Raw genomic sequence first — 18,270 nt, 5'->3', positions numbered from 1 at the left:
CACCACCTCGGCAACACAGGAATGGAAACCCAACGCACCCTAATCACCTCCAGCGCACCTGCACCTCATCATCTCATCGCCACCACTATATAGCCCTGGACTGTTCAGTCATTGTTGTGTGTAACTGTTAGCGTCGTGTCGTTTACGCGTTCTTTGTTATTCTCTTTCTCATTGTTAAGTAAACCTTTATCCTTGTTTATTCCTGCGTCTGCGTCCTGCCTCTTCGTATCCTCAGTACTCGCCACAGAATTACACACCTCTCACAAAAATGGATGCAACAGGTAATCTTCCTGGAGTTTCCCAGTGCCTCGACCAGCACCAGCAGCAGCTTGCCCAGTTGAACGCCGCCATGTAGGAAGTGCTCCAAACTCTGCATAATCTGCCCAGCGCTCCGGTTCCACCTCAGGGAGCGGCGAGTGCACCCAGTCCACCTGTTCCCGTGCTATCACCAACTTCTGAGGTACCCCTCACCCTACCGGAGCGCTATGACGGTAACGCTACTAAATGTAGCGGCTTCCTGCTACAGGTTTCACTTTATCTGGCGCGTCAGCCTGGGGCATATCCATCTGACCAAGCCAGGATAGCGCTGGTGATTTCGCTACTTAAAGGAAAGGCGCTGGATTGGGCCACGCAGTCTGGGAAGGAGGAGAGGCCGTGGCGCTTCCCTACTCCACCTTCTTCGCTTGGTTCAGGGCGGTGTTTGATCATCCCACGGAGGGAAAGGACAGGGGTGAGTGTCTCCTCCAGCTACAACAGGGAGAGGGGCCCGCGTCCAAGTATACGCTGAGCTTTCGCGCGGTGGCGGCGTCTTCCGGCTGGAATGAGCATGCTCTGCGCACGGCCTTCAGGAGAGGCTTACGGGAGGACATCAAGACGGTACTCGCATGTTGGGACGACGAGATGGACCTTGATACCGTCATCGCCACGTCCAACCGTCTTGACGACATGTTGAGAGACAGACGGTGTGCCCAACACCTCCCGGAGCCTCGACGCTCACCCCATCTGAGCTATGGAAGCCGCCCTACCTCCGAGTCCTCACCCATGGAGGTGGGCAGCACCCCCTAGATGACCACAGATCTCATTGCGGCTCCCAATCTAGGCGGTATGACTCCCGTCACCGCTCCGTGAGTGTTACATCATCTCCTATCACAAAACCATTGTTTTTAGTTCCCATAACGGTGACTGGTTATTCCTTCTCTTCCAATTTCCACTGCAATGATAGATTCCGGATCAGCGGGGAACCTTATAGATAGGGACCTGGTCTCTGGTTGCCCACCGTGCCACTGCCTTCCTCGCTGGACAATAAACCACTTGGATCACTTACACTACCTGGCGCCGACGAAGATGGTGGCCTCGCGACTAGCTCTTAGGAAACTTTGCAGTATTTTGTTTTTTATGTATAATTTTTTACATTATTAGCTCTGAGTGTTTGGCATCATTACATACAGCCGGGAAAAACTATTGGATATCAGAGCGACGGTAACTCACCAGCATTACGACCAGGAATATGACTTTCCCGAAGCAGATCCTTTGTTTGCTCTCCCCAGGGCAACTGAACTGATTCCAGCGGCTGACCCAAAACATCGCCAGCAGAGGAGAGGCACTCGGAGCGGCCTGCTGGTTCGACTTAGGAGGCGTGCACACCACCCACCGCTTCCAAGTATACTAATCGCTAATGTTCAGTCTCTGGTTAACAAGCTCGACGAACTACGGGCAAGGATTTCTTTCCAGAGACACATCAAGGCCTGTAACATACTCTGTTTCACAGAAACATGGCTCTCTTGGGATATTCTGTCGAAATCGGTCCAGCCAGATGGGTTCTCAGTTCAAGTTCATCGCGCAGAGAGGAATAAATATCTCTCTGGGAAGCAGAACGGCGGAGGTGTGTGTTTCATGTTTAACGACTCATGGTGTAATTGTAGTAACATACAGGAACTTGAGTCCTTCTGTTCAACCGACCTAGAATATCTCACAATCAAATGCAGACCGTATTATCTCCCAAGATAATTTTCTTCGGTTATAGTCACGGTCGTGTATATCTCCCCTCAAGCCGATACCATGACGGCCCTCAAAGAACTTCACTGGACCTTATGCAAACTGGAAACCACATATCCTGAGGCTGCATTTATTGTAGCCGGGGATTCTAACAAAGCAAATTTGAGGACTAGGCTGCCGAAGTTCTATCAACATATCGACTGTTGTACTCGCGCTGCCAAAATCGTCAACCATTGCTATTCGAACTTCCGGGATGGTTATAAGGCCCTCCCCCGCCCTCTTTTCGGCAAATCTGACCACGACTGCATTTTGCTTCTCCCTTCCTATAGGCAGAATCTCAAACAGGAAGTACCCGTGCTAAGGACTATTCAACACTGGTCTGACCAATCGGAATCCACGCTTCAAGATTGGGTCTGAACCCAGCCCTGTGCAACTGGGTCCTGGACTTCCTGACGGGCCGCCCCCAGGTGGTGAAGGTAGGAAACAACATCTCCACTTCGCTGATCCTCAACACTGGGGCCCCACAAGGGTGCGTCCTCAGCCCCCTCCTGTACTCCCTGTTCACCCATGACTGCATGACTGCATGGCCAAGCACGCCTCCAACTCAATCAAAGTTTGCAGACGACACAACAGCAGTAGGCTTGATTACCAACAATGACGAGACCGCCTACAGGGAGGAGGTGAGGGCTCTGGGAGTGTGGTGCCAGGAAAATAACCTCTCACTCAACATCAACAAAACAAAGGAGATGATCGTGGACTTCAGGAAACAGCAGAGGGTGCACCCCCCTATTCACATCGACGGGACCGCAGTGAAGAAGGTGGAAAGCTTCAAGTTCCTTGGCATACACATCACCGACAAACTGAAATGGTCCACCCACGCAGACAGTGTGGTGAAGAAGGCGCAACAGAGCCTCTTCAACCTCAGGAGGCTGAAGAAATTCGGCATAGCACCTAAAACCCTCACAAACTTTTACAGATGCACAATTGAGAGCATCCTGTCGGGCTGTATCACCGCCTGGTACGGCAACTGCACTGCCCACAATCGCAGGGCTCTCCAGAGGGTGGTGCGGTCTGCCGAACGCATTACCGGGGGCAAACTACCCACCCTCCAAGATACATACAGCACCCGATGTCACAGGAAGGCCAAAACGATCATCAAGGACATCAACCACACGAGCCACTGCCTGTTCACCCCACTATCAACCAGAAGGCGAGATCAGTACAGGTGCATCAAAGCTGGGACCGAGAGAATGAAAAACAGCTTCTATCTCAAGGCCTTCAGACTGTTAAATAGCCATCACTAGCACATTAGAGGCTGCTGTTGCCTATTGAAATCACTGCCACTTTAAGGAATGGAACACTAGTCACTTTAATAATGTTTACATATCTTGCACTACTCATCTCATATGTATATACTGCATTCTATTCTATAATATTCTACTGTATCTTAGTCCATGCCGCTCTGTAATTGCTTGTCCATATATATTCTTAAATCCCATTCCTTACTAGCTTTGTGTGTATTGGGTATACAGTGGGGAAAAAAAGTATTTAGTCAGCCACCAATTGTGCAAGTTCTCCCACTTAAAAAGATGAGAGAGGCCTGTAATTTTCATCATAGGTACACGTCAACTATGACAGACACATTTAGAAAACAAAATCCAGAAAATCACATTGTAGGATTTTTTATGAATTTATTTGCAAATTATGGTGGAAAATAAGTATTTGGTCACCTACAAACAAGCAAGATTTCTGGCTCTCACAGACCTGTAACTTCTTCTTTAAGAGGCTCCTCTGTCCTCCACTCGTTACCTGTATTAATGGCACCTGTTTGAACTTGTTATCAGTATAAAAGACACCTGTCCACAACCTCAAACAGTCACACTCCAAACTCCACTGTGGCCAAGACCAAAGAGCTGTCAAAGGACACCAGAAACAAAATTGTAGACCTGCAACAGGCTGGGAAGACTGAATCTGCAATAGGTAAGCAGCTTGGTTTGAAGAAATCAACTGTGGGAGCAATTATTAGGAAATGGAAGACATACAAGACCACTGATAATCTCCCTCGATCTGAGGCTCCACGCAAGATCTCACCCCGTGGGGTCAAAATGATCACAAGAACGGTGAGCAAAAATCCCAGAACCACACAGGGGGACCTAGTGAATGACCTGCAGAGAGCTGGGACCAAAGTAACAAAGCCTACCATCAGTAACACACTACGCCGCCAGGGACTCAAATCCTGCTGCGCCAGACGTGTACCCCTGCTTTAGCCAGTACATGTCCAGGCCCGTCTGAAGTGTGCTAGAGTGCATTTGGATGATCCAGAAGAGGATTGGGAGAATGTCATATGGTCAGATGAAACCAAAATAGAATTTTTTGGTAAAAACTCAACTCGTCGTGTTTGGAGGACAAAGAATTCTGAGTTGCATCCAAAGAACACCATACCTACTGTGAAGCATGGGGGTGGAAACATCATGCTTTGGGGCTGTTTTTCTGCAAAGGGACCAGGACGACTGATCCGTGTAAAGGAAAGAATGAATGGGGCCATGTATCGTGAATTTTTAAGTGAAAACCTCCTTCCATCAGCAAGGGCATTGAAGATGAAACGTGGCTGGGTCTTTCAGCATGACAATGATCCCAAACACACCGCCCGGGCAACGAAGGAGTGGCTTCGTAAGAAGCATTTCAAGGTCCTGGAGTGGCCTAGCCAGTCTCCAGATCTCAACCCCATAGAAAATCTTTGGAGGGAGTTGAAAGTCCGTGTTGCCCAGCGACAGCCCCAAAACATCACTGCTCTAGAGGAGATCTGCATGGAGGAATGGGCCAAAATTGGGCCAGCAACAGTGTGTGAAAACCTTGTGAAGACTTACAGAAAACGTTTGACCTGTGTCATTGCCAACAAAGGGTATATAACAAAGTATTGAGAAACTTTTGTTATTGACCAAATACTTATTTTCCACCATAATTTGCAAATAAATTCATTAAAAATCCTACAATGTGATTTTCTGGATTATTTTTTCTCATTTTGTCTGTCATAGTTGACGTGTACCTATGATGAAAATTACAGGCCTCTCTCATCTTTTTAAGTGGGAGAACTTGCACAATTGGTGGCTGACTAAATACTTTTTTTCCCCACTGTATGTTGTGAAATTGTTAGATATTACTTGTTAGATATTACTGCACTGTCGGAGCTAGAAGCACAAGCATTTCACTACACCCGCTATAACATCTGCTAAACACGTGTATGTGACAAATACGATTTGATTTGATTTGATCAGGCACCATTACGCACGTCCCTCTCCCCATCACCATCACCATTCCCACACTACCGGAGCACCACGAGGAGCTGTCATTCCACATCGTCACGTCACCCCTTCACCGGATCGTCTTGGGATTGCCCTGGCACAGACTACACAACCCCACCATCAATTGCATCACCAAGAGGATCCCAGCCTGGTCCACCTCATGCCGGAAGACCTGCCTGCCGGTGGTTTGTTGTTCCACGTCAGTGAAGAGTCCGGAGTCCGCCCTCCAGCCCAACATTCCACGTGAGTACGCAGATCTCTCCAATGTCTTCTCTTCATCAAAGGCTAGGTGTCTCCCTCCTCACAGGCCCTGGGACTGCGCCATTGACCTGCTGGAGGGACAACACCCCCCGCCGAGTCGCATTTACTCCCTTTCCATGGCGGAGACTGTGGCCATGGAGAAGTATGTTGCGGAGACCCTGAAACAGGGGTTCATCAGACGCTCTACCTCTCCTGCCTCCGCCAGTTTCTTCTTCGTGGCCAAAAAAGACGGAGGACTGAGGCCGTGCATTGACTACAGGGGGCTGAACAAAGTCACCACCAAGTACCGGTACCCCCTCCCTCTGGTTCCATCGGCCATCGAGTAGCTACGAGGGGCCCGGTACTTTACCAAGTTGGACCTAAGGAGTGCCTACAACCTGATCCGAATCTGGGAAGGAGACCGCATTCAGCACTACCTTAGGCCACTATGAATACTGCGTCATGGACGTATGTTGTGAGGGACCTGCTGGACTCCAGGTTCCGTGGGGGATGGCTCCGTTACCTGGTCGACTGGGAGGGGTATGGCCCTGAGGAGAGGAGCTGGGTTCCGGCTGGAGACGTTCTGGAACCCAACCTAATTTGCTCCCCTCCGGCGCTCTGATTCGCCAGTCTACTGAGCCACCGGTCTGAGCGCACCACCTCGGCAACACAGGAATGGAAACCCAACGTACCCTAATCACCTCCAGCGTACCTGCACCTCATTTCATCACCACCACTGGACTGCTCAGTCATTGTTGTGTGTAATTGTTAGCGTTGTGTCGTTTACTCGCTCTTTGTTATTCTCTTTCTCATTGTTAAGTAAACTTTTATCCTTGTTTATTCCTGCATCTGCATCCTGCCTCTTCGTATCCCCAGTACTCGTCACAAGGAGACAGGTTAAAGAAGGATTTTTAGGCCTTGAGACAATTGAGACATGGATTGCGTATGTGTGCCATTGAGAGGGTGAATGGGCCAGACAAAATATTTAAATGCCTTTGAACGGGGTATGGTAGTGGGTACCATGCGCACCGGTTTGTGTCAAGAACTGCAACGCTGCTGGGTTTTTCACGCTCAACAGTTTCCGGTGTGTATCAAGAATGGTCCACCCCCCGAAAGGACATCCAGCCAACTTGACACAACTGTGGGAAGCATTGGAGTCAACATGGGCCAGCATCCCTGTGGAACACTTTCGACAGCTTGCCCTGAAGAATTGAGGCTGTTCTGAGGTCAAAAGGGGGTGCAACTCAATATTAGGAGGTGTTCTTAATGTTTGGTATAGTCAGTGTATACAGTAGGTCTACTAGTGGTCAACATTAGCAGCAGCACAACGTATAGCAAGCCAAAGTTGCCTAATAAGTAAAGTGCTCAGTGCATTTTTTGATCATCTCGTCAACAACATATCAACAATGTGCTGACAAAAACTAAAAAACATCAACTTCAACACTACCATCATCAACATATTACCATCGTCATCCTCAAAATCATCATCATCCCTAGCCTTACCTCCTTCACTTCCCTGTATTGAAATGGCCATAAGGGTAAGGGAGTGCTTGTACCGGTTAGTCTTAACAGTGGGGAATCTAAACTGGGAGCCACAGGGTAGGACCTGGAACTCATGGGCCTAAACGAGGCTGACTTGGTGGAGAAATACATTTTGATATTTTTGTGCTCTGTGCATTTGGCGATAGCAGTGTAATTTAGAAGTTAATCATAATTGAAACAGTACTCCCGAATCCAGGCTCTGTCGTAGCCGGCCGCGACCGGGAGACCCATGGGGCGGCGCACAATTGGCCCAGCGTCGTCCAGGGTAGGGGAGGGAATGGCCGGCAGGGATGTAGCTCAGTTGGTAGAGCATGGCGTTTGCAACGCCAGGGTTGTGGGTTCGTTTCCCAAGGGGGCCAGTATGAAAAAATAAAACAATAATGAATGCACTCACTAACTGTAAGTCGCTCTGGATAAGAGCGTCTGCTAAATGACTAAAATGTAAATGTAAATGTTGTAGGGGGTGGGCACAGTCAGACAGGATGGATTCTGCCTTCCTCACCATTTGTCTGTTGTACAGGTCTGACAGACTACTCTGCTGGACTCCCGTGATCTTACTTCCCACTTTCACTATTCTAGCTAGGGCATTTTTAGGGAAGGAGAAAGAGGAGAGGTGGGTGAGTGAGTGAGATCTAGCAGAGAAGATATATTCTCTGAGTTTCTTGAGGTTTACTCACTGTCAGCATCTTTGAGGCACTGGGTCTCTTCTTAGTGTTCCTGATCAGCATCGCCTTGACAAAGTTATAGAAAATCGAGGACCTAACATGAAATTGGTAGAAGAAAATACCAACTGCATATTACAGACTGTAGATGAATTGACTGAATTAAAGAATACAGGTATCATTGCCACAGCTCAAGCGGGTAGTAATGGTCTTACTGCATACCATTTGGCCTTTTCCTTTAGTTTAGGAGGCTGGTAGCCACTTTTGGACATGAGGAACAGCACCCTGAGAAAAGACAAGACTTTGATGTGAGGTTTCTGTGTGTCGGTCTGTCTGTGTGTGTGTTTTTGTGTGTTTGTATGTCGTCACAGGTCATCATTGTAAATAAGAATTAGTTCTTAATCAACTTACCTGTATAAATAAAGGTGAAATTAAATTTTAAAAAGTGGGGGTAGGCATGTGGGTAATTGGTTAACGGCATGCATGAATGTATATACAACTGGAACATGAGGGGGTGTGGTAGGAGGAAAGTCTTGATTATTTCTACGGGGAGTGTGAATGTAAGGGGGGGTGGGGGGGGGGGTTGAGAGGAATGATTTGTGTGTGTGTGATTACCGTAGTGGGTGCACATCGAAAAAGGGAGGCTGCAGCTCAGCCAGCTCGATTGCAGTGATTCCCACAGACCACACGTCACACAGCTCATTGTAACCCCCCTTTATCTCCACGGCAGCCACCTCTGGCGCCATCCTGAAAGACACGGACAACAGCAACTGCTACTATCAACATCAAGAGCATCTGATATCAGATACAACCTCAAGAAGAGCCACAGGGAGGGAACTCATTTGACCTTAAACCTCACCAGTAAGGAGTCCCGATGAAGGACATCCGCCGTGCCAGAGTAGCCGTGATCTGTGCCGAAATCCCAAAGTCCGCTAAACAGCCAGACGATAAATATGTCACTTATTTAATATGTGAGGACAGAAATGAATGTTATTTACTGCCTGATGAGTGTATTAGGGCTTCACAGTCACACACCTAGCTTCACCTCTCCTTGGTCATTCAGAAGGATGTTGGCACCCTGGACAACAGGAAGATGAGACACAAGCGATCACGACAGAGCACTGTGTACAGTATATGCTGTCTGGACAGCAGGAAAACACAACAAACATTGCATCATAACTTAAAGCAAGCCTTGTCTGAGCCAGAATGGCCCATAGCGACAGACTAGCGTCCTGTCTAGGAGGTGTACTAGTACATCAAGTTGTCTCATGCTATTGAAACAGGAGATAGGCTCCTGCCCCTATGTGCCATTCATAACAATTTTAGAGGCATAACTCATCCCAGCAGATTAGGGAGTCAAACCTGGTCATCTCACCTTTATATCTCTGTGAATCTTCTTCTGGCCATGTAAATAATCCAGACCCTGCAGGTAGACAGTTAGTACACTGTTACATGTTGATATCAAAGCTGGAGATATCAAAACTATTACCTATAACAGCCAAGTGACATGTTATACATGCTATATTGTAATGTGTGATATGAGTGGTCTAACCTGCAACATCTCCCTGCAGACAAATGCAATCTGAAGCTCAGAGAGAGGCCCGGTCACTAAAGGGAGAGAAGAGGGGGTGTGAAGTAGGACGCTGTTTTATAAACTTACAGTTGTAGATCGTAATCTGCTCCAGCTGACCCACCCACACACACAGACACACACACACACACACACACATTTCTCTAGAGGACGAAGTGACAAATGTCTTAAGAAGCACTGCAGTCGATAATGATGAGTAACTTATGATCACTCAAATCTATAAAAATAGGCAAATGCAGAAGATGTTTTGGGCGGAGGGGTTTTGCAGTGTAATGGTCAATGGTGATACTCTTAGAAAAAAGGGTTCCAAAAGGGTTCTTTGGCTGTCCCATAGGAGAACCCTTTTTGGTTCCAGGTAGAACCCTTTTGGATACCACGTAGAACTCTCTGTGGAAAGGGTTCTACATGGAACTCAAAAGAGTTCTACCTGGAACCAAAAATTGTTATTCAAAAGGTTCTCCTATGGGGACAGCCAAAGGTTCTTTTAGGTTCTAGATAGCACCTTGTTTTCTAAGAGTGTAAGTGACCTTTAAGAGTGTCCCTGTGTTTGAGCACATCATAACATTACATAACTTCCTGCCAGAGGTACTTCACAGAGTAAACCCTGCTGGTTGTGAGTCTGATCTGTATTCAAAGCCTGATCAAACTCCTTTATTTCTCCTTCATTCACACATACTGTAGATCACCTCTCACTTTTTGTTTGTCTAATATTTTCACCTTCCTCCTCAGAGTTTTTTCAAACTTTTCTCAGTTAAAGAGATGCATCACAAATCAACTTAAGCTGACACACACACACACACACACACACACACACACACACACACACACACACACACACACACACACACACACACACACACACACACACACACACACACACACACCATGGTAGACGTCCTGGAGTGAGCCTCCTCCACAGAACTCCATGCAGATCGACAGCTTGTTAGCCCTGGAAACACACGCATGTCACACACACATCTGTCATATTAAAGGTTTATTCTCCCAGTAACTTTTTCATGATCACAACTGATAATATTCCCAATTAGTCTGTATCATCCCATTCCAACTAGTGTATGATATGTGGCTGTGTGTGGGAGGGCCTGCTCAGTGCCCACTCACCGTATATAGCTGCCATAATAGGCCACAATGTTGCGGTGCTTGCAGCTCTTCACGATGACGATCTCCTGCTGGATTACTGAGAAGTCCTCGTCTGTGTGGGAAAATGTCATATCATCTCATATTATTTTATTCCATGTACCACACTGCAATGTATATGGATGCCAGATGATGTCACAATATAGCACCACAACATCATCTTGATTTGGAACATTTGACACAGGTATTACTGCAGAAATCTGAAACCAATGTGGATTTAAAGGTTGATTTCTTTCTGACCTGGGGTCAAATACTACTTGAAATCATTTCAAATACTATATTTGTGCTCCATTGAGCTTGCCTGTTGTAATGGAACCAATATAAATGTAAAGAATGACCAAACCCCGCCCACCTGGCACTCCAGACAGGTTAAAGCAAACGCTCCAAGTATTTGAAAGATATCAAATAGTATATGAACCAATGATGTATATAAACCCTGGATTGCTGATGCTATGTATTGGCCATTGAGAGGCTTTGAAGCCACCGGTCAGCCACATTGGCACTCTCCAGTAGGAGCAGTCCTCCATAGGAATGAATGGACTTCTACATTATTTCAATTAAATGTTTCAAGGACAAAATTACATGTATTTAAGTATGTTTTGTTGTTGTAGTGGGGACAGTAACATTAGTAATCTATAAAAATTATACTTTAAGGATTTAAAAATGTATATATATATATATTCTTTTCTATTTGTATGTTTAGCTCACATAATATATTTAAAAGTATGCATAAAGGTGTCTGTAATAGAATACATGTGGCAAAAAGTAATGTAGACATTAATAAATGCATTTCTATAGCTTCCAAAATATTTTTTACAATGGTGGGGGAGTGCCAAGATGGAGGCACGGTGGCTTCAACACAGCGCCCCCTATCAGTCATCTAGTGTATATATAAATCATTGATTTGAACCCATGTGTGGTCTCTAGAATCTGTAGTAACAGAGGGGGCTTCTTTTACCTGGCTCCATCTTGATGACCTTGATGGCCGCTAGCTCCCCGTTCTGCTTGTTCCGAGCCTGAGTAACAGACAGCTGCATCAGTCAGTAGGCTTGTTATGGAAGGGGAGTATAACCTGATTCACTGACATCAGTACAGATCATGTTGGGTCTATGAGTTTATGCTACAATTACTTTCCATTGAAAAACTGTGTTCATTATCTGTTAAGAATTTATATGGTGTAGCTTTACTGTGCTAAAAAGGTCTGTGGTCTGCTGTGAGAAAATACCTACCAGGACTGCCCAGACTGTTCTATTTACTTCTGCATTGCCTAATCACACAGCCTACTGGAGCACACCAATGAGAGACCCTGTTTGTTGGTTGACACAACAACACTAAACATAGCCCCTGGGTGTGCACAGTGGAAAGTAGACAGACAATAAGGTGGGGTTAGCTGGCGGGGTGCTGGGGTGAGTGGAGAGAGATGGTCACTGAAGGAAAGCCACAAAACAAACAGTGCTCATCTCACAGACCACTGGAAACGTTGTGATCGAAGCCAGGCAGTTTCCATGGTGATGTCACTGACCTTATTGACAGATTGACACCACACAGATACACATACAGACACACTCACAAGCTCTTACACTCATGGAGGACGAAGTGACAAATGTCTTAAGAAGCACAGCAGTCGATAATGATGAGTAACTTATGATCACTCAAATTAAATCTATAAAAATAGGCGAATGCAGAAGATGTTTTGGTCGGAGGGGTATTACAGTGTAATGGTAAATGGTGATAGGTGACCTTTAAGAGTGTCCCTGTGTCTGAACTTTGGGCACATCATAACAAAACTTCCTCCCAGTGGTACTTCACAATGTAGAACTGTAGATCACCTCTCAGTAAGTTTGTACGATTTTCTCCCTTCCTCTTTCTCAGAGTTTTCACACACACACACACACACACACACACAAACACACAATATATTTATTGTGAAGTGTAGATACTGTAAATACCAATGACTCTCTCACTTCTTTATTTTGACTTTCTGGCCTGGTTTCAAAGATTGCACCTGGCACAAAATGTAATCGCATTTTATTGGCTGAGACACATTACAGTAAGCCACTGTTTTCAGTATTATAAGTATTGTGGCTCAGCTGAAACTCAACCTTATCCTGTCCTTCTTACTTTGGTACACGATGAGTCAATGCATATGAGCCTGTGGGATAAATTCTATTGCATCGAAAACTTGAGATTGTGTAAGTAGTTCTTCTGAATGTCACATTAGCAGGATCCCTGTCTACAAACGTAACAAGTCTACTTCCATAGAGGGTAAATCCATTTGAGTTCAGTCACTTTTTGAAAGTAACCATAAATGTTTTCCCATGGAAGAAGTGGTCAGAAAGTGACTTTTTGGACCTGAATTCCAAAACATTCAGGAGATAGAGGTGCACAAATTTTGCATACCCCACCATACTATGAGACCTCCATGTCTTCATCACTGGAAAAGATAAACGGTTGAATTTGATATCATTTTAAAGCTTACAAACATGGTTGTCAAACTATTTTAGAACTTCTTGAAAACATTTTTTTTTACATTTAATGTCAATTATCTAAAAACACGTCAATTCAGATTTGGTTCATATTCACATATGTTGTAGCTTAGACCCTACTTGAGGTTTTTGTGTTGTGCCCACCATCGGTTGAGAAACAACATGCTCTTGAATAAAGGGTGGGTGTCATTTCAATCATATAAATATATTTCATAGAATGGACCTATCCCTTCAGAACACTGCAATTTAGCTGGTACACCATTGAAATTTAAATTGAATTGACATTTTTACTTCTAATTACTACCACAAGATGGCCGCCGGTCCACCCACCGTCGAATGTCAACTTAAATGTCTATTCTATTATCTATATTTCTATGATTTCAATACGTTTCCTATGGAGGATTGACAGTATTATTTCAAACAACAGATATTACCATTCATGTCAACATTCTATGATGTGTGGACCTCCAACCATCTTTGTGGTACCATTTGAAAGTAGACATTTCTATTTTATTCCCATTTTAGTACATTTATAAACCAAAACATGACACCCACCCTGTATTCAACAGCATGTTGTGTCTCAACTGATGGCGGGCACAACAAAAAACCCTCAGATGATGTAAAATAGGGTCTAAGCTACAACATACAGTGGGGAGAACAAGTATTTGATACACTGCCGATTTTACAGGTTTTCCTACTTACAAAGCATGTAGATGTCTGTAATTTTTATCATAGGTACACTTCAACTGTGAGAGACGGAATCTAAAACAAAAATCCAGAAAATCACATTGTATGATTTTTAAGTAATTAATTTGCATTTTATTGCATGACATAAGTATTTGATCACCTATCAACCAGTAAGAATTCCGGCTCTCACAGACCTGTTAGTTTTTCTTTAAGAAGCCCTCCTGTTCACCACTCATTACCTGTATTAACTGCACCTGTTTGAACTCGGTACCTGTATAAAAGACACCTGTCCACACACTCAATCAAACAGACTCCAACCTCTCCACAATGGCCAAGACCAGAGAGCTATGTAAGGACATCAGGGATAAAATTGTAGACCTGCACAAGGCTGGGATGGGCTACAGGACAATAGGCAAGCAGCTTGGTGAGAAGGCAACAACTGTTGGCGCAATTATTAGAAAATGGAAGAAGTTCAAGATGACGGTCAATCACCCTCGGTCTGGGGCTCCATGCAAGATCTCACCTCGTGGGGCATCAATGATCATGAGGAAGGTGAGGGATCAGCCCAGAACTACACGGCAGGACCTGGTCAATGACCTGAAGAGAGCTGGGACCACAGTCTCAAAGAAAACCATTAGTAACACACTACGCCGTCATGGATTAAAATCCTGCAGCGCACGCAAGGTCCCCTTGCTCAAGCCAGCGCATGTCCAGGCCCGTCTGAAGTTTGCCAATGACCATCTGGATGATCCAGAGGAGGAATGGGAGAAGGTCATGTGGTCTGATGAGACAAAAATAGAGCTTTTTGGTCTAAACTCCACTCGCCGTGTTTGGAGGAAGAAGAAGGATGAGTACAACCCCAAGAACACCATCCCAACCGTGAAGCATGGAGGTGGAAACATCATTCTTTGGGGATGCTTTTCTGCAAAGGGGACAGGACGACTGCACCATATTGAGGGGAGGATGGATGGGGCCATGTATCGCGAGATCTTGGCCAACAACCTCCTTGCCTCAGTAAGAGCATTGAAGATGGGTCGTGGCTGGGTCTTCCAGCATGACAACGACCCGAAACACACAGCCAGGGCAACTAAGGAGTGGCTCCGTAAGAAGCATCTCAAGGTCCTGGAGTGGCCTAGCCAGTCTCCAGACCTGAACCCAATAGAAAATCTTTGGAGGGAGCTGAAAGTCCGTATTGCCCAGCGACAGCCCCGAAACCTGAAGGATCTGGAGGAGGTCTGTATGGAGGAGTGGGCCAAAATCCCTGCTGCAGTGTGTGCAAACCTGGTCAAGACCTACAGGAAACGTATGATCTCTGAAATTGCAAACAAAGGTTTCTGTACCAAATATTAAGTTCTGCTTTTCTGATGTATCAAATAATTATGTCATGCAATAAAATGCAAATTAATTACTTAAAAATCATACAATGTGATTTTCTGGATTTTTGTTTTAGATTCCGTCTCTCACAGTTGAAGTGTACCTATGATAAAAATTACAGACCTCTACATGCTTTGTAAGTAGGAAAACCTGCAAAATCGGCAGTGTATCAAATACTTGTTCTCCCCACTGTATGTGAATATGAAACAAATCTGAGTTTATGTGAGAATTTAAAAAAGGAATTGACGTGTTTTTAGATAATTTACATTTAAGGTTATTATAAAACAGTTTGACAACCCTGTTTGTAAGTTTTTAAATGATATCAATCTCAACCGTTTATCTTTTCCAGTGATCACTGTCTTATGGTATGGTGGGGTATGCAAAATAGGTCAACTTTGAGCACCTTTATTTCTTGAATGTTTTGGCATTCAGGTCCAAAAAGTCACTTTCTGACCACTTCTACAATGGGCAAATACTGTATGTATGGAAGGTTCAGTTCAAATCAAAAGGGGTGCTATCAAAAAGGGATTGAATTCAAATGGTTTTACCCTAGATAGAGGATAGCAGTTCAAGTTGAAAAAAGGAGTCTTAGCTAAAGTATTCTGCTTTCATGGAACAGTGTGCCGAACAAAGGTGTCTGTTTGTATTTACAGGAGGCCTACGGACAGTTGGGAGGCCTGATAACAATGTAGTTCAACAGAGGTGTACCCACAGTGATGTTGAGGCTACAAAGTTACCAACCCATAAAAACACATAGCTCTTACAATTACTGAGAAGCTTCATGTTGTTGCCCAACAAGAACAACTAGCCGCCATAATGAACATATGAGCCATTGACAAATATTGGCAGAAGTTCAGGTATTTTTCTGGTGTTTATTTTTGTTTCCTTTAACTATTTGTTTGCAGACATTGTTACTATAAGTTGTTGAATAAATGCAAAGTACTGTGAAAATAGAGCATAAACTATTGATGGCCTCCGTTTCTCTCTGGAGAGGAAGTGCGCTCCATGTTCCCCCTACTTTGCATAAGTCACATGCACAGTGGACAAGCTCCTGAACACAGCAGCTGGCATACTCTGCCAATGCTCGTCCAGTAAGACATTGTAAAATCTTTGTCATTTTTCTATAATACCATTATTGACATTGTAGAGTGTACCAGGATTCTGGAAAGGGGCATACATTCCACATAAGATAAGATACACACTTTACACCAAATGTTTCTTATGGAATAATGGAATAAAAGTGAAAATGGTGTGCTCCGCATTGAATTCATTCTATACTGTAGCTTTAGCGTCCAATACAGAGAAGGCACATAGCAACTGAACTGAATGATCATGGCTGGTGCTGAATAGCACACTCATCATGTGGCGGTCAAACAGGTGCAAAGCACACTGCATTTCTGCAAAGTTCTGTGACAGGTGACAATATGACTTATTCAGAGATAGAATATGTCCTTGCAACTTGTATGTAACAAGTGTTACTGCAAGATACAATTTGATATTGCCTCCCAACCTCCATGCATATCAATGATTAAGCTTATATATTTGTTTTAATGGATGTGATGTTCCAACTCACTTATTGGTCCCGTCCTTATACCCTATCCTGATTCCAGGTAAACACATTGTGTTCCTAATATGGTCACAATAAATGTGTCTTTAGGACAGTGAATTCTCCAGAGCAGTGTCAGTTTGTCTTGTTCTAACACAGTTACTGACTGAGAAGACATTCTGCCCATGAACAAAACTGCTACATAAAAGGCCACAGTGTAACTGACTGGGGTTGAGCTGTGAGTGGTAAACACAACTCACATCATGGTAAGAGTATAGGAATCAGTTACCACAAGAAAGACAACATAGATCAACCTCTTTCCCCTGATGAGCTATAAGCCAATCCTTCACTATTTGAGGAAATGTATTCCACAGAATTGAGCTAAAGCAAGAGTGATACAAGTTTGTTTTAATGTAATACACGTTAATGTAATACAAAGGGACATATTCACTAACCAAAAGTGAAAGATGAAGAGACAAAGGAAACCCATATGTGAAAAAAAGTAAATCTAAAATATCTGATCATATATGCTTTAACTTTTTCTAAAACCGCTTCCTTTTTTGAAACAGGAATTACAAAAAGTCTAAATTCCTTGAGAATGTGAATGATTTAGGCCTACATGAAATCAAACCATTGCCTGCCCCCACAAATAAAATCTTAAATGGAATATTTTACTGTAAATCAGGAGTATTGACATTCGAAACACCATTAGCAACATTTCAAAAAAGTAAAAAGCACAACAAGGTAGCATAAAACTCTCTGAAAATGTCCTGGTTGTGAGTTTTTTTAATCTCTGACCTTGTAAACCTCGCCATAGGTGCCTCCACCGACCCGGAGCAGAATCTCAAAGTCATCCTGGGGGTTCCGGGTGGAGATGTCCAGTGCAGCCCGGTTCTGGGAGTCCATTACTCCTGGGGCATGGCACACACACAGACTCCCTCCACTGACTACTGTTTATGCTGCAAGCGCACAAAAAACACACCACACTCACCCTCACCTTCCTTCTTCACTCACTCTCGTCTCTTTTTTCTCTCTCTGTTGCATGTTCAGTGAAGCTCATTTACATTTACTCTGGTTTTATTTCCTGTTCGGTGCATGTCTGTGTAGGTGTGAGTGTATGAGAGAGAGAGAGAGAGAGAGGGGGGGGGGGGAGAGAGTGAGTGAGAGGGTATGAGACTTAGTTTCACCATTAGCTTTTTGACATTCTTTGTAGTGTGTGTGTGTGTGTGTGTGTGTGTGTGTGTGTGTGTGTGTGTGTGTGTGTGTGTGTGTGTGTGTGCAGCTGCACTACTTGGTTTTCTGTGTGGGTTTTCTCTTGTCACTTGGGCATGCCTGCAGATGTGTGAGCTACAAATCTGCAATGCTGCTCTCATTTGGAGCCATTTATAATGGCCTGACTTCCTGTAGAGCAGCATGTCGATACACATGAAAAACAAGAATAGTGTTAAATATTAAACTATTTGAATTGCCATGCTTCAGAGTGGTAGCGTTTCCAATGAGGAAACTTGAAAAAAACATTCTGATGCATACTTAATTGACTGAATTCTCTGACATAAGTCAAAGGCATCACATTGCTCCAGTATTGGTGATAAGAAATTAAAAAGAAAACAAAAGAGAGGAAACATTTGCTGGACCTGCTGAGAGCACTAAAAACGTTGTACACTACGTTGTACATTTTTACATTTTAGTC

General features: G+C 44.4%; 1 protein-coding gene across 1 annotated transcript in view; it reads right to left on the bottom strand.

Moving 5' to 3' along the window:
- Nucleotides 1-17,592, bottom strand: part of LOC311105686 (mitogen-activated protein kinase kinase kinase kinase 5-like) — a 33,330-nt gene extending 15,738 nt beyond the window's left edge. Inside the window, exons 1-11 of the mRNA XM_084147904.1 lie at nt 17,379-17,592; nt 11,446-11,503; nt 10,452-10,542; nt 10,217-10,281; nt 9,294-9,349; nt 9,117-9,164; nt 8,777-8,819; nt 8,601-8,673; nt 8,357-8,488; nt 7,964-8,026; nt 7,757-7,838 (exon numbers count right to left, since the gene is read on the bottom strand). Coding sequence (XP_084004030.1) covers nt 7,757-7,838; nt 7,964-8,026; nt 8,357-8,488; nt 8,601-8,673; nt 8,777-8,819; nt 9,117-9,164; nt 9,294-9,349; nt 10,217-10,281; nt 10,452-10,542; nt 11,446-11,503; nt 17,379-17,486 — 819 coding nt within the window. The 5' untranslated portion in view covers nt 17,487-17,592. The remainder of the gene's footprint in view (nt 1-7,756; nt 7,839-7,963; nt 8,027-8,356; nt 8,489-8,600; nt 8,674-8,776; nt 8,820-9,116; nt 9,165-9,293; nt 9,350-10,216; nt 10,282-10,451; nt 10,543-11,445; nt 11,504-17,378) is intronic.
- Between the last annotated feature and the right edge of the window lie 678 nt (nt 17,593-18,270).

This window comes from Coregonus lavaretus (genome assembly GCF_964263955.1).
Source record: "Coregonus lavaretus genome assembly, chromosome: 30".
In the NCBI taxonomy this organism is placed as follows: domain Eukaryota; kingdom Metazoa; phylum Chordata; class Actinopteri; order Salmoniformes; family Salmonidae; genus Coregonus; species Coregonus lavaretus.
This window is presented reverse-complemented; position numbering and strand designations above follow the sequence as displayed.